The 17,193-nt window shown below is 38.9% G+C and overlaps 1 protein-coding gene across 5 annotated transcripts in view; it reads left to right on the top strand.

Annotated features, from left to right (window-relative positions):
• The window catches only part of TXNRD3 (thioredoxin reductase 3), an 85,530-nt gene that overhangs the window by 18,035 nt on the left and 50,302 nt on the right, over window positions 1-17,193 (top strand). For all 5 annotated transcript variants that reach the window (XM_037034032.1, XM_037034031.1, XM_037034029.1 and 2 more), the window contains exons 2-6: window positions 2,914-2,974; window positions 4,253-4,362; window positions 7,377-7,481; window positions 7,714-7,786; window positions 9,172-9,291. In XM_037034032.1, the coding sequence (XP_036889927.1) occupies window positions 4,336-4,362; window positions 7,377-7,481; window positions 7,714-7,786; window positions 9,172-9,291 (325 nt within the window). In that variant the 5' untranslated portion in view covers window positions 2,914-2,974; window positions 4,253-4,335. The remainder of the gene's footprint in view (window positions 1-2,913; window positions 2,975-4,252; window positions 4,363-7,376; window positions 7,482-7,713; window positions 7,787-9,171; window positions 9,292-17,193) is intronic.

Raw genomic sequence — 17,193 nt, 5'->3', positions numbered from 1 at the left:
GATAATGTAGATTGCTGTGTTTTATCAAATTTGGTATTTTGGGGGCATTTTAAAAACATTTTTCTGCCCCTTTTTCCTTTTTCTGTTTTCACACTGTGCATACATTAGTATGGTTAATGAAGTTCCATATTTCTCTGAGACTCTGTTTATCTTCATTCTTTTTTCTGTTTATTCAGGTTGCATAATCTTGATTGACCTATTCTCAAGTTTGCAGATTTTTGTGCCAGTTCAAATTAACTGTTGAGATACACTAGTCAACTTCTTGTTTTAGTTTTTGTAATTTTCAGTTCCACAATGTCCATCTGGTTGTTGTAGTTTTTTTTTTCATCTATATATTGATCTTTTCTTTTGGATCAGACATTTTCGTTATACCTTTTTTCAGTTCTTGAAACAGTTTAATTCCTTGAGCATATTTGGAATGACTACTTTGAGTATTTGGTATGACATCTAGACCTTAGATGATAGTTTCTAAGAGATAGTTTCTAGAGATAGAAACTATCTATCTTAGAGATAGTTTCTCTTGCCTGCTTTTTTCCCTTTGTGAATGGATCCACATACCTGTTTCTTTGTATGACTGGTTAATTTTTTGTTGAAACCTGGACAGTTTAGCTAATATATTGTAGCAAGTTTAGTTACTGGACCCATCCTTCTCTGTGGCCTCTTTTTGTTTGCATGTTTATTTCTTTATAGTGAGTGGCTGGATTATTTTAGGAAAGTATTTTCACCCGAAGATGAAGCTTTTGATGTCACTTCTTTAAAAAATGCAGCATTAGCATTGAATATATAGACAGTCACACTGGAATGATTGGGATTTTAACAGGGCTCTTATTGACCGTTTTATATTTTTTGGCTTTCTTGGTACCATACCCAGGTATTATGCCCCACTAATTTTAGGCTGATTGTGCTGTTGTTTTTGACAGTACCCTGGAGTGTAAATTGTTTCACACTCTTACCCAATTAAATCTAGGCCCTTTTGCATAAATAGTTTTCACGGCACATTTGAGACTTATTCTGACTATTCTTTGGAGAATAAGAGTACTTATTCTCTCTAAGAATACTTAGATAGAATACAGAATAAGTATTCTGACTCCAGACGTAGTATTCTTAGCTTTGTCTATCCCTGTTTTTTTCCTGGTAAATTGCTGGTTTATAGGTTAGTTTGTTGCTGTCGTGGAGGTACCAGCCTTCATTGCTTATTACCAAAATGCCCATTATTATCAAGAGCACCTTAAAACTTGAACTTTCCTGCGGTTTAAAATAAAGTTGTTTCCTTTGGGTAGAGCTTCTGAGCTCTCTGATCTTATGCTTTACCTTTTTTCCAGAGCAAAATCTTTGAGATACTTGCTCCAGATCTTGAGCTGGGGACAATGACCCAATTGTTTTGGAGTAACAGCCCTACTTTACCAGTGGAGCTTTGGGTGGGGCCTCTTGTCTTTTTAGCTTACCTCTCCTAGCCTGGAACCTCACCCTACAAGAGGGCTGAAGCAAAGGTGATCAGGTCCCTAGCTTTTTAAGCCTAGTGTAAAGCCTTTGATCTCTCATTGCAGGCTGGGTGGAGAAAGGGGGCCCCCATGATTTCGGCCATACTCATCAGGAACGTAGCCTTTGCCACTCAGAGCTGCAGGGAGACAGAAATGCTGAAGTGTTCCCCTTCTGGTGACTAGATTTCAAGGGCCAGGGAACCTCATTTCCTTGGCTGCTCATGAAGTGGAGCTTCCATCAAGCTAACCTAGCGCATAGGAGGGAGAGTGTGGGTTTCAGCTTAAGTGCCTCATACTCTCCCTGTTTTTATTGACATCTAGTAGAATTTCTCAAATATGGGATTCTTCATTTGCTGTGTGCCCTTAGTACAATTTTCAGAGACTTCAAGTGGGTTTTTCCCCAATAATTTCACCAGTGTGGATATTATTTTAGGGAGCAAGTCTGCCAGGCTCCTTATACCTCCATCTGGAATTGGATCTTCTGTGCTTTATCTTGAAGGTTGAGGACCTTGTAGAGTTTAAGTACTGGTGACAATTGGGCTTTAAAAGACCACTTGGGCTGCAGTTTAGATAACTGAAAGGGACAAAGCTCAGTGCAGAGAGTACTCCTAGGATGTTACTGCGAAATTGCTTAAATTAAAATAGCAACTGTTGAGAACCAGAAAGGTGAACTTAGTTCAATAGAGATAACTGATTAAGACCTAATAATTAATTTGATGGATGGAGAGTTAGTGTAGGATAGGAAGATGTGCACGAGAGGGAATCATTAAAATGACTCATAGTGCTTCACAGAGTTGTCAAAATGTAGATTATGATTCAAGGCCCGATTCGAAGTATCTAACAAGCTGCTAGGTGATGCATATGATGCCTTTCCTCTGTCCTCCATTTGAATAACAAGGACCTGGGGGTTCTTGTTCATGCAATTGGTGAAGGGTGGCAGTGTCAATTACCAATTTATTTGTATGTTTTCCCTACTAGAGGGCATGGATTTGTCTTGTTTACTATTATATCTTGACAACATGCTAGGTATTTGTTGGATAAATATTTGTTGAATGATTTAATGACTGTTGAAAGGAAATACAGACAGAGGAAAAGGTCCGTAGTAAAAAGATGAGTTTTATTTTGAGTATGTTGCATGTGAGGTGCCTGGGGACATTTCAGGTGAAGAAATATTTTCAACTGTCTTAAGTTCAGAAAAGGGATTTGGGCAAAAGTTATAGAGTTGAAAGTTGAGGATTCAGATGGTAAAAGAGAGGAAGAGATGGGCTGAGATTATTGTGGAAAGATATGTAGAGGAAGAAAAATTTTAAAAATGGGCCAGAGCTTATATTTCTGAAGAACATTATTTTGGACATCCCTTATTACTGTGTCTGTATTTCATAAGTCTGTTGAATGCTCGTGAAAGTAAAACTTAAGTACATATTTTTTACAGGTTAAAGAACTCTTTTCTTCTTTGGGAGTTGAGTGTAAAATCTTGGAACTCGATCGAGTTGGTAAGTGGAATGGTTCATATGTACTGTTGTTGTAATAAATATCAACAAGATTGACTTACTTTCATTTGCCTTGTTCATTTCAATTTGCTCTTGTCTCTTTAGGTTAGATGAGCTTTTTTTCATCTATGTTCAACCATGTAGAAAAGGAACCTCTGCGTTACAGATAATTTGGTGTAGATTTTTTATGTATATTTTTTTGTTATTTGAGAGGCGTGAAGGAAGATGTATAAGCTGCTAACATTGAAGTACTTCAGACATTTCAGATGTATTTTGTAACTTCTAGCAAAATAGATTAAGCTGTAATAGATGAAAAGAGTCTGCCCCTATTTCCTGATTGTATTACCTATGAAGGAGAGAACATCAATCTTTTAGCTTTATGCTTATGAATTCTTGTCAAAAATGCATTAATTTATCTAATATTAACCAAGCACTTTACACATGTATGTGTTTTGTAGGGGTGGGAGACTGTGTTGAACAGGAAAAAAAATTATGTCTGCCTTCATGGGACCTCACCATCTCCTTTTAGCTAGTCACCTGAATATATGAAATGTTCTTAAATCTTTGAGACTTTTCTAAAGAGCATACAAAATACATAGTCTTAAGTAGTTGTGGCCTGGTTTTATTTTTGGGGATAGAGGACAGAGTTTGGATTATAAGCATAAAGATTTTTCAGCCCTGGTCAGTGTGGCTCAGTTGTTTGGAGTGTCATCCCATAGGTAAAACGTGTGGGTTCAATTTCCCAATCCGAGTGCAGACACAGGTGACCTCCTGGTCCAGATGCCAATCCCTGATCTGGATGCACATAGGAGGCAACCAGTCAGTGCTTCTCTCTGGCATTTATTTTTCTCTTTCTTTTTCTATCTAGAAGTAATGAAAAAAGAGTGTCCTTGTGTAAGGATTAAAAAATTTTTTTTCAAATATAATTGTAGGGAATATTTTCATCATTATTACTGTTAAAGCAGATTTTTCTTGATATTTGATCTTTAAAGAGGATTCTTACCTATTTTTCTGACATTATCATTGAATTATATATCAAAATCTAATTTGGAAGGGTTTATTTTACATGAAATTAGTATATTGGTCTTTATTTTCTAAGGTTTCTCTTGAAAACCCGGATGTTTTTTTTCTCTTAAGTCACTATTTCATAAAGTTAGATAACACACTGGCTTTGTATGGGTGCGTATATGGGAGCATTTGAGTGCTGTAACACTTCTGTTTGACTCACAAAAGTTTGGAACCTTTTTGATGTTTTTATATATTTAATATTTTATTCTTTAGATGATGGGGCCAGTGTTCAAGAAGTGCTGTCAGAGATCACTAATCAGAGAACTGTGCCTAATATTTTTGTAAATAAAGTGCATATGGGTGGATGTGACCAAACTTTCCAGGTAATGATGGTATTATATGTTTTTTAATGCTGTTTGTTGAAGTTTTGCTTGTAAACATATTTGAAAAGGGATAGGATGGTTTTTAGGAGTCTATTAGTCTTTTAGAAATTGTAAGATGGAAAGGGTGTAAGATGATTATCAGAAAATCTTGATTAACTTTTTAAAAATTTAAACTATTATTTATTTATTTATTTTATTGTTGTTCAAGTACAGTTTTCTACCTTTTCCCCCCACCCATCCCCACCACCTCAACCCTTCCTGCCTCCCTCCCCCATTTCCATCCCACCCTGTTGTTGTCCATATGTCCTTTATAATTGTTCATGTAAACCCTTCATCCTTTTCCCGTATGATCCCCTCCCCTTTACCTCCTGATCACTGTCAGCCTATTCTCAATTTCAGTGTCTTTGTCTATACTTTGCTTGCTTGTTCATTTTGTTGATTAGGTTCCTGTTAATGGTGAGATCCTATTTTATTTGTCTTTTATCTCCTGGCTTATTTCACTTAGCATAATGCTCTCCAGTTCCATCCATGCTGTTGCAAAGGGTAGGAGCTCCTTCTTTCTCTCTACTGCATAGAATTCCATTGTGTAGATGTACCATAATCTTTTCATCCATTCATTTACTGATGGGCACCTAGGTTGCTTCCAGCACTTAGCTATTATAAATTGTGCTGCTGTCAACATTGGGGTGCACAGGTTATTTTGGATTGGTGTTTCAGGATTCTTAGGATATAATCCCAGTAGTGGAATTGCTGGGTCAAAAGACAGTTCCATTTTTAGTTTTCTGAGAAAATTTCACACTGTTTTCCATAGTGGTTGCACAAGTCTGCAATCCCACCAACAGTGCACTAGGGTCCCCTTTTCTTCACAACCTCTCCAACATTTGTTGTTTGTTGCTTTGTTTATGATGCCCATTCTGACCAGCATGAAATGGTATCTCGTTGTAGTTTTAATTTGCATCTCTCAGATGGCTAGTGATGCTGAGCATTCTTTCATGTGTCTCTGGGCCCTTTGTAAGTTATCTTTGGAGAAATGTCTGTTCAGGTGGTCCTTTGTCCATTTTTTAGTTGGGTTGCTTGTCTTCTTAGAGTGGAGTCATGTGAGCTCTTTGTATATTTTGGGGATCAAACCCTTGTCTGAGGTATCACTGGCAAATGTTTTCCCATATAGTTGGTTCTCTTTTTATTTTAATACTGTTTTTTTTTAGCTGTGCAGAAGCTTTTTATTTTGATGAGATCCCATTTGTTTATTCTTTCCTTTGTGCCCCTTGCTGTAGGGGACATATCAGTGAAAATATTGCTGTGTGGAATATCTGAGATTTTCCTGCTTATGTTCTCCTCTAGGACTTTAATGGTGTATTTAAGTCTTTTATCCACCAGTGAGACTCGACCACCAATTTATACCATACACAAAAATAAATTCAATCTTGATTACTTTGATGGAAAATAGCTTTTCTACCAGCTCAGACTTCAGAAGGTTTTGAGTGGGTTTGACAGACAACCAGGTGGGCTTCCCTGGAGACCTTGGTCTCTTCTTCCTGATGGGGAGAGAAACAGTGGCTGTTCTCTCTTTTAGGTTTAGCAGAATAAGGTCAATGCTAACATTTTAGGCTATGGTAAGTAGAGTTCCTGTCAAGGCTGCTAATCCTGGGAGCTTTGCAAAGGCCCATGGACTTTTAATTTTTGATTCCTAAAGTACGGTAATGAACAGGAATCAGTCAGTTAAGTAGTGGTAAATAAAAACTGATCTCTATTAAATAAGGTTCTTATTTTATAACTAGTTATTTACTTTTATTAAAATTCTACTCTCATATCCTTTATGTATGTATGCAATGATAGTAATCAGTGATTGATTAAATATTTATAGCTGAAATTTTAATTAAAAATTGTTTTTCATGGGGGAAAAGAGATGATTTGCATTATATGTTAATCTATAATTAGAGTTGTTATCCAGTGACAGTCTGCTTTATTGGTCCTAGAAACTATAACTCAATTCACAAGGTGGTGAATACTATAATTATAGTCCCTAAACACCTTTAGGAGTGTTAGTCTTGCCAATCCCAATGTAAAAAATAATAACAGGGTAAATCCGGAGCTGTAGAGATATTTACTCTATTTGAAGACTGCAAGTTGTTTCCTTGAATGACAGATGCTTAGGAGACAAATTTCTCTAATGGCACCTAAAAGTAAGGAGGCCAAAGGAGGCCAAAGGAGTCCTGTTTAGAAATGTGCCAAGAGCCTCTGTGTGCATCCATCCTTCAGTGGGCCACATACCAACTATTGAGTCCTGTCGTTGCATAGCATTTCTGTTGTGCTTCCTGGGATGAGGTGGTTCCCAGCATGGCACTTCTAAAGCCAACATAATGGGATTGAGCAACTGACTGCTTATAAAAACTATTACTAAATCATATATCGAACCTCTAACTTCAGTTCTGATCACAAGGCGATCCAAGTGAACAAGAGTGTGTAGTGCAGAGTCAGGCTCATGACTATTACTGAAAGAAAAAGCAAAATGTTTGTGTTGTATAGGAAATTTATCAGTAAGCTAAAAGTTTAGATCAATTTATGAGAAACCATGAAAAAAATTGAAGTGCATTTCCTGCTGATGATGCATAAGAATTGTTTTCAAAAGGAAGCCTAGCACATAGCACTGGTGAAGAAAATACAGAGGATATTGGAAAGTGGTATTTGACTGTTTTTTTTTGTACTTGGATATGACATTTTAATGATTAGCTCAAGGAAAAGGACCTCATCTGATGGATATAAAGTTATGATATCAGTCATTGAACATGCCTGCCTATCAGGAGTACATGAACAAACATGTACTTTGGCATATAGTCTAACTAGTTGGATCTTATTTGAATATCATTCAGATAAATGTACAGTTCCAATTTATATGAAAATTATAGATTGTTTCTAAGATTTTATAAAAGAAAACCATACTGATTAAACATAGTATAAAGATAAACAATTTTAAAATAAGTCATACCATATTCTCTCCTTTTATTAAACTACAGGCACATCAGAGTGGTTTATTGCAGAAGCTTCTTCAGGAAAATTCGGCATATGATTATGACCTCATTGTCATTGGTGGTGGTTCTGGTGGCCTTGCATGTGCTCAGGTATGAAATAAATGAAACAATAATTTTCTTGATGATTGCCATAAAAATTTCTTCTGCTACTTAAAAAAAGTCCATTTTGATGTTACAGTTTTAAGATTTTATTTTAATAGCTCATTTAATAAAGAGAAAAGACTGTTATGATACAAACGGCCTTTTTATTTAGGGAATAGAAAAATTAGGGGGTGTCAGGAAAGTGACAAGATCTTTATATGTGGCTTTTTTTTTTTTTAAGGAAGCCGCCATTTTGGGAAAGAAAGTGATGGTGCTAGATTTTGTGGTCCCATCACCTCAGGGTACATCTTGGGGTAAGGTGTTGTTCTTTGTTGTTCTCTGCTCTTTACATATATTTTGGCTTGTTTAATCAGATTTAATCACAACAGTTTCAGGATCAATAACTAGCCTGTTTCATAGGTGCTGTGAAGTAACTGGCCTGAGACTATTGTATAGTTAACAAGTGCTGATATAGAAAGATAGCATAAAAATAACTGAGGAACATCTTGCCCCCCCCAAAATTCATGACCTAGTATTCTAGCAATTTTTCCATAATAATTTTTGCACACATGCATGAATATTTTCATAGTTGTGGTTGTAGTGTGTCATATTCATTTAAGTTTGCTCTAATATTTGTGTGTGTGTTTCTGTGTTGATTTTATAACTGACTTTTAAGGCTGCATGATGGTCAGTTTGAATTAGTGTGTGTGATGATTCCAAATCAGTTAATAAAGTATACAGTGAGCTTCCAGCCCTGTGACTTTGCTGTAGACGAGAGTGCTCACCCTTCCATGTTCTTTTCAATATAAACTGGAACACATAGATTTTATGCTGGATATTTTCTATTTATGCTTCAAATCCATTCTTCATTGTCTCTACCCTGCTACACGTCCCCGATGTCTGGTGAATTGATAGGTAGCCTTGTCCTCTGACTTCTGGTTGGGCTTGGCCAATTGAGATAATAGGAGGAGAACAGAATGAGGGAGGAGAACGGAATTGGGGGTCTTCATTCTCCTGGGTTCCTGTCTACTGGTTGCTGCAAGCTGGCTCCATTCCCCTATGGAAGGCCACAGCCTTTGTCATAGCCATCCGTCTTTGGTCTGGGGCACCTATGCATTGTGCTTGCCCATTCCTGCGGGGTTGGTGAGGAGCCACTGTTAGTAGTTATTACTGTTGTGCTATCCCACCTTGCTTTTCCTGCCTATACCCCAGAGACAATTTCTCTATAAATTTTCCTTAGTTAACCAACTTGAGGTTCTATTGCCTGCCAGAAATCTGTCACAATATGAAAATTATTTTTAAAAATTTAAGCTTACTCACAAAATTATAGTCAAGAATTTCATATTAGTAAAGATAATTTACCTTGCAGTGGACCAACTGGCTCTTAGGAGTCAGACTTACAAAGAGTAAAGGCTAGAAGCTGCAGTTCTGGTCCTTGGTCTGATCCCTTTGTAGGTCAGACTAAGTTTGGATATTGTCTCTAGAAAACTGTTCAGATGCAAATCCACATTTTTGCTTATCCTTGGGCCTCCTTCATAGACCCATGATTAAAAACTGTGGATTAACCATTTGCATGTTATTGTGGCATGTGTTAATCCCACAACCAATTATTATTTCTGTGTTTTAATAACACTAACTCTTCACATGTGTAAACACACATACATACATGAAACATTAAAACTATTATTTTCTTTCTCAGGTCTTGGCGGTACTTGTGTAAATGTAGGTTGTGTTCCTAAGAAACTGATGCATCAAGCTGCCCTTTTGGGACAGGCATTAAATGACTCAAGGAAATTCGGCTGGGAGTATAGTCAACAAGGTGGGTAATGATATATAAAAATAAAGATTGGGAGCCCTGGTTGGCGTGGCTCAGTTGGTTGGGCATCCTCCTGCAAACCAAAAGGTTGCCAATTCATTCCTGGTCAGGGCACATGCCTGGGTTGTGGGCTCTGATGTTTCTCTCTCACACCAATGTTTCTCTCCCTCTCTTTCTGCCTTGCTTCTCCTTTCTCTAAAATAAAGTAATTTTCAAAATTTAAAAAATACATTGAGCCCTGGCTGTTGTTGCTCAGTGGATTGAGTTCTAGCCTGTGAACCAAAGTGTTACCAGTTCGATTCCCAGTCAGGCACATACCTGGGTTGCAGGCCAGGTCCCCAGTAGGGAGTGCGCCAGAGGTAAGCACACATTGGTGTTTCTCTCCCTCTCTCTGTCCCCCTTCCCCTCTCTCTAAAAATAAATAAATAAACTATTTTAAAAAATATTGAGAGAAAAGAACAAGTGAGTTTTTTAGAGAAAGACTTGCTATTTATATTTCTGTAGCTAATTTAAAATACTTTTAATAACCACTTGTTAGGAGCCACCTGTATGTTAGTCAGGCACAGAGGACTCAAACATGGTCAACTAAACCTGGCCCTGCCCTCATGGGCCTTACAGGAGGGAACTGTTAATAGTTATAGTTATTCCAGACTAGTAGAATATGAGGGAGAATAATCCCTATTTTCAGATTTATTTCAAGTAAAAAGAAAATAGAATAGCAAGGGTCATTATTTGGGTTCCCCCCATTACTGTGGTAACATTTTGTTTTATCAGTGATTCTGTATGTCTTTATTTAATGAAAAATAGATAACAAATCCATCCAATAAACACTTCTGGTTAGACTTTGAGGCTATAGATATAAGGAAAAGATAATATTTGCCCTTAAGCAGTACACAGCCTGTTTGAAGAGGAGAGAAGTCATTCAGTGCACTCTAATTTATGGTGCTGTTTTAAACATCAGTTTGAGGGGCACTCAGTGTAACCTTGAGTATTGGAGGTAGGGTGAGGGTTGGAATAGGGTTGGTGAGGGTTGAAGGTTGAAGGTTGAGGGGTTAGTGATTGGCTGGAATAAAGAACTGGGGCAGGATATTGAGAGAAATGAAATTAGAGAGGTAAACAGGTCCCAGAGGCTCTGAAATGTCATTTGGAGGAGGTAGAATTTACCCCAAAGGTGGTAAGAGCTGTTGAGAAGTTTCAACAGTAGAGGAGCATGAACCATAGTTTGGATTCTGGATTCCTCTGATGGCACCGAGGAATTAACAAGGCTGGAGGTGGGTTGGGGAAGGGTCAAGTCCAAACACAAGTGAGGTGGGGAGCTATTGCATAACCCAGAGGAGAAATGGTAAGGCCTGAGCAAAGACCATGAAATTCATTGGAGAGAATGAGATGAATTTAGAGGATTTAGCCATGGAATTGATAGGTTAGATGTGGAATGATGATCTTATGGAGGATCACATATGTATAACATATGGAGTTTTTAAAGATAAAATTACAACTTGTCTCTTTTCCCAGAGATTTTGATCCAGTAGATCTGTGCTTGTGCATAAAGTTTCATAGATGATTCTGATACTTAAAGGTGATTATCCAAAGCTGTGTAGGTCATTGGTAGGGTAGAGTATGAAGGGAGGAAGGAATTTAGCAAGAGAGACTGGATGAAAATGTGATACATTTATTCAGATAAAAAACACAGTCTGGTTTGCAGCATAATGAGTTATAGCTGGACATATTCCCTATTGACAAATTTTCCCTGGTCAACTCATTGGAGAGCTTTTGGTCAAACTATAGTTAGTATCAATTTTTTGTGGATAAAATGAGGTTTTGCCACTTGGCAGTTTAATTTCTGGGTAGTCTTTACTCTTAAGAATCTTCTCCCTAAATCCTTTATAATGTGTGGGTATTCCACTCCAGGTCCCTTGAGAACATCCCAATGGAATAGGTTAGGGATGATTTGTATTTGAGAGAGGTCTGGGTAAGGCCTGGTTTTAGAATCACAGCATTGTAGGTGACAGCTGAAGTCTTAGGAATTGCTGAGAAGGTCTGGAAGTAATATATGGATGAAAAATAATAGAAGACAGAGACAGAATCCTAAGGTATGTTAATACCTAAGGTAAGTGAGTGAGAAAGAGGAGGAAAAACCAGGAGAGTTGTGTCACAGGAACCAGGAGGGTTTAGATTTTTAAGAACAGGATTTAAGGCTTAGGGAGTTTTCAAAGAGAACTATCGAGTGAGGTGCTGTGGAAAGGCTAAATGGAATGGGATTTGAATTACTTGCATTTTGAATTGGTAGTTGGGGAGTTCAGAGGTCTCTTTTATAAAATTAAAATTTTAAAAATTAAAAATATTCAGACTTCTGGCCAAGATGGAGACATAGGTAGATACACTGTGACTCCTCACACAGCCAAAAGAAGGACAACAACAATTTAAAAATGAAAACCAGAACTGACAGAAAATCAAACTGTATGGAAGTCCAACAACCAAGGAATTAAAGAAGACACATTCATCCAGACCTGTAGGAGGGGCAGAATTGGGCAGCCTGGGCAGAGAGGGCTCACTCAAACCAGTGGCTGGTGGACCCAGTGAGGGGGTGGATTGTGGAGCAGAGCTGGGCACTCAAAGCAGCTGTCAGAGTGGGTGGCCTCACATTCACATGCAGATAAACCATTCGAAACCAGGACAGACGGCACAACCCAGGGACCCAGCACAGGGAAATAAAGCCTGAAGCCATTGATTGAAAACACCTGTGGGAGTTGGGGTGCCGGTAGAAACTCCCAGCCTCACAGGAGAGTTTGTTGCAGAGACCCACAGGGTCCTAGAACATACACAAACCCACCCACATGGGAATCAGCACCAGAAAGGCCCAATTTGCTTGTGGGAAGCAGGGGAAGTGGCTGAAATCTGGCAGAGAGCAGAGCAAGCTCCATTTCCTCTTGGACCCCTGCCCCACATACGGTGTCACAACACAGCAATGTGGGTTACCCTACCCTGGTGAACACCTAAGGCTTTGCCCCTCACTACATAACAGGCATGTCAAGACAAAAAAAATAACAGCTCAAATGAAAGAACATATCAAAGCTCCAGACAAAATACAACTAAGCAACAAAGAGATAGCCAACCTATCAGATGCACAGTTCAAGACACTGGTAATCAGGATGCTCACAGAATTGGTTGAATTTGGTCACAAATTAGATGGAAATATGAAGGCTACACTAAGTGAAATAAAGGAAAATGTACAGGGAACCAATAGTGATGGGAAGGAAACTGGGACCCAAATCAGTGGTGTGGACCAGAAGGAAGAAAGAAAGTTCCAATCAGAAAACAATGAAAAAACAAGAATTCAGAAAAATGAAGAGAGGCTTAGGAACCTCCAGGACATCTTTAAATGTTCCAACATCCAAATTATAGGGGTACCAGAAAGAGAAGAGGAAGAGCAACAAGTGAAAAACTTATTTGAACAAATAATAAAGGAGAACTTCCCCAATCTAGCAAAGGAAATAGACTTCCAGGAAGTCCAGGAGGCGCAGAGAGTCCCAAAGAAGTTGAATCCAAGGAGGAACACACCAAGGCACATCAGAATTATATTACCCAAGAGTAAAGATAAGGAGAGAATCTTAAAAGCAGCAAGAAAAAACAAGACAGTTACCTACAAAGGAATGCCCATAAGTCAAGCAGCTGAATTCTCAAAAGAGACCTTATAGGCAAGAAGGGGCTGGAAAGAAATATTCCAAGTCATGAAAGGCAAGAACCTACATTGAAGATTGCTCTATACAGCAAAGCTTTCATTTAGAATGGAAGGGCAGATGAGTTGCTTCTCAGATAAGGTCAAGTTAAAGGAGTTCATCATGACCAAGCCCTTATTATATGAAATGTTAAAGGACTTATCTAAGAAAAAGAAGATAAAAAACAGGTAGAGTAAAATGACAGCAAACTCACAATTATTAACAACCACACCTAAAACAAAAACAAACTAAACAAGCAACTAGAACAGGGACAGAACTACAGAAATGGAGATCACATGGAAGGTTATGAAGAGGGGAGTGGGAGGGGAAGGGAGGAAGGTACAGAGAATAAGTAGCATAGATGGTAGGCAAAAAATAGACAGTGGGAGGGTAAGAATAGTATGGGAAATGTAGAAGCCAAAGAACTTATATATATGACACATGGACATAAGCTAAAGGGGGGAATGTGGGTGAGAGGGAGTGCAGGATGGAGAGGAATGAAGGGGGGAAAATGGGACAGCTGTAATAGCATAATCAATAAAATATATTTAAAAAATGAAAAGTGTTCATACCCTCTTTTCATAATAATCTAGTCTGAGTGGAGAGAAAACATGGTATGTTTTCTTGGAGGGGAAAGGGGCCATGAAGAATGGAACTGCACACGTGGCCAGTGACGGAGGTGACAGCTAGGCAAGGGAATGTGCACATGATACCAGACAGCAGGTATCCCCAGTGACTGATGACTTCTTGATGCAGCAGCCTTTCATATGCCCACTGCCTCACACTGTTGGGGCCCTGTACTTTTAGAGAGGAGAGAGCAGGGTTTGCATCCACTTTGCATCCTCTCAGTGGTGAGTTGACACTCTTGAACTCTTCTAAGTACTTAATATTTCTAAATACTTTCTAATTTCTGAGGCAGTAAAATCTTAGATTCCTAAGAGTTCCCCATATATAAAATGCAAGTTAATTTTGAGGTGCTATACTAAGATACACCTAGCTAGCCATCACATGGAATTTGGGCTTAGCAGTTTTTAATCATAGACTCTTATGTATGGCCAAAGGAAGTCAACAGAATCCGAGAAACAGAAAAAAGGAAGTAAAGGCAAGCTGAAATCATTTTGGTGTTGATGTTGTAGATATTTTCATTCTTTTTAAAAAATATATTTTTAACTGATTATACCATTACAGTTGTTCTATTCCCCCCTTCATTCCCCTCCACCAGCACCCTCCCTCCCCCACCATTCTCCCCCCCTTAGTTTACAACCACGTGTCTCAAGTTCTTTAGATTCTATATTTCCCCCACTATTCTTGCCCTCCCCCCTATCTATTTTCTACCTACCCTCTATGCTATTTTCTGTATCTTCTCCCCCCTTCTCCTCCNCACTTGCACCATTTCGAGTGGCTTTTCTGTACAAACAACTTGCCTTGGCTCATGCCGAGCACATACCCTAAATTTCTCAATGGATCACAAACCCCAAACTAGCAGCATCTGGCCTCAGAGTGCCCCATACCTCTTGCTAAGTGACCCCAGGACCAGCACTAGTAGCTATATGAACATATACCTAGGTGGCCATTACATGGAATTTGGGGCCTAGCAATTTTTAGTCATAGGCTCTATGTATGGCCATGAGAAGTTAACAGAATATAAGAGGCAAGAGAATGGAAAGTAAAGACTTGCTGAAATCTCATTCAGGTTAATGATGTAGATACTTTTATTCTTGATGTTGATTAAAAATATACTGTGTTTTGCCATGTATGATGCACGTTTTTGCCCAAATTTTTGAGGGAGAAATAAGCATGCGCATTATACATGTGTAGTACTAACTCCATATCTATATAAATTTTTTATTCTTTTATTTATGCTTATGCATTAAAAATGTAACTCTAGAAACCAATAATGACATCAGTATGCAAAAAGGTACCCTAGAATACAATAATCAGTTTTGTTTCTAAATATCAATAAATAAATAAATAGTTGAATTAAAAAACTATAATGAAAGACTTTTTTCCTGAAAGTTTGAGCCAAAAACTTGGGCATGCATTATACAAGGGAGCACATTACAGGTCAAAATTTGGTATGTTACAGTGATTTAAAATGTATGCATAATCTCCAGATTAGAAATTAAATGTAGGACTTTAAAGTAAAAGAAATTTTTGAAGGGGAGAATGTATAAAGAAACAGCATGAAACTTAGTTTAGACAAAACAACAGCAGAAGAGGCCCAACATAGGAGCCATCTTTTACATATTAGAATAAAGCTGAATAGGTCAGGTTTTCAGGTTAAGTAAAGAGCGAAATTCATTAACATGCTGTTTACAAGACACGCATCTAAAGCCAAAAGATAATTGTTGAAAATGTAAGAATTTTTAAATAGATAGGAAAATTTTTAATAGGTGAGAAAAGAGATCAGGGGTTCTTGTCAAGATGGTGGCTAGGTAAATGTGGTGCTCAGATCCTCCCACAACCACATCAAGATTATAACTAAGCTACAGAACAACTATCATTCGGTAAGGAGGCCTGCTGGAGTCCCAAGTACCTCCTAAAGGGCCTGTACCCCGACTTCCTCGGACTTGCTCACTCTGAGTTCCAGTGCTGGGGCACCAGGGACATACAAGGAGTAATCTTGACATGGGGGCAAGAGCTGCAGGGGCAACTTTCTCCCAGACAGAAGTGCTGGCAGAGGCCATTGTTCCTTTTCTAGGCCCTGCCTTCACTGAGCCACCAGAGGGTGCCATATCTAAGTTTCCATCAACCTGGCTAACACTGTTTATCCTGCCCTGGTGATTCTCTGAGACCCCACCCCATCCAGTTTTGGAGCCTAACCCAAGCCATTTCCAGTGGCTTTTCCATACAAATGGTCTGTCTTGGTTCATGCTTCAGACTTCCCTAAAATAAACATGGCATCTGACCTCAATGTGCCATGTATCTCTCGCCAAGTGCCCCCAGGCCAGGCACTAGCAGCAGGCCTCATTTCACAACTTGGCCTCTCCTGGGCACTTCCAAGCCCAGCACAAGTAGTAGCCATCTGCAGGTAGGCCTCAGGCCAGTTGGCCACAGGCAGGGTGCAGTGGAGGGTCATCTTGGCCTGTACCTCCTGGGAGGCCACAGAGCCAGCACACCAGTGGACAGCTTCAGACCATTTTGAAGCACCACCCAACCTCTTCCACCAGGTACACACTCAATGCTGAGACTCAGCAGGCACCACAGCCCCACTGAAATAAGTCCCACTCTGGCACAGCTGGTCCTCCACAGTGTTTGCAGCTGGTCCTTGAAGCCAGCTGGTGCAGGGGTAAATCCCTCCCACTGAGATGCCAGCAGAATCATGACTCAGCTACAAGAGGTGGGTGCACAGCTCACACAAAGGGAGCATGTGCAGTGCCTAGGTCAGGTGGATGGGGATGCTGTGCCACTTGGCCCCCATGGGGCACCTACTACATGATGTCATTCTACCAAGCCAAGGAGACAGCAGCTCTACCAAATACATAGAAATGAACATAGGGAGACAGCCAAAATGAGGAGGCAAACATGTCCCAAATGAAAGAACAGAACAAAACTTCAGAAGGAGAACTAAACAAAGTGAAGACAATCAATCTACTAGATGCATAGTTCAAAACACTAGTTATAAGGATGGTCAATAAACTTATGGGAAGAGTAGTGGAACTCAGTGAGAACTTCAACAAAGAGGTAGGAAACAAAAAAGAACTAGTCAGAAGTGAAGAATATAATAACTGAAATGAAAAATACATGACATGAAAACACCAGTATTGTAGATGAAGAAGAGGATCACATCAGAGATTTGGGAGATAAGGAAGCAGAAAATACCCAAATAGTGTAGCACAAAGAAAAAGAATCCAGAATAAGTGAGGATAGTTAAGGAGTTTCTTGGACAACTTTAAATGTACCAATTTTTGCTTTATGGGAGTACCAGAAGGAGAAGAGAGAAAGCAATGAATTGAAAACCTATGCAAAATAGTAATGATGGAAAGCTTCCCTAACTTGATGAAGGAAGGAGATATGCAAGTCCAGGGAACACAGGGAATCCCAAAGAAAAGGAACCCAAAGAAGCCCGCATCAAGGCACATCATAATTAAAATGCTGAAGGTTAAAGACAAATAATCTTAAAAGCAGCAAGAAAAAAGTAGTTATCTTTGAGAGAGCTGCCATAAATCTGTCATAAGATTTCTCAATG

Source organism: Sturnira hondurensis, unplaced genomic scaffold (assembly GCF_014824575.4).
Source record: "Sturnira hondurensis isolate 20B ecotype Veracruz unplaced genomic scaffold, ASM1482457v3 Scaffold0021971, whole genome shotgun sequence".
Taxonomy (NCBI): Eukaryota; Metazoa; Chordata; class Mammalia; order Chiroptera; family Phyllostomidae; genus Sturnira; species Sturnira hondurensis.
Note: the sequence above shows the minus strand (reverse complement) of the source record. Positions and strands in the feature narration are given on the sequence as shown.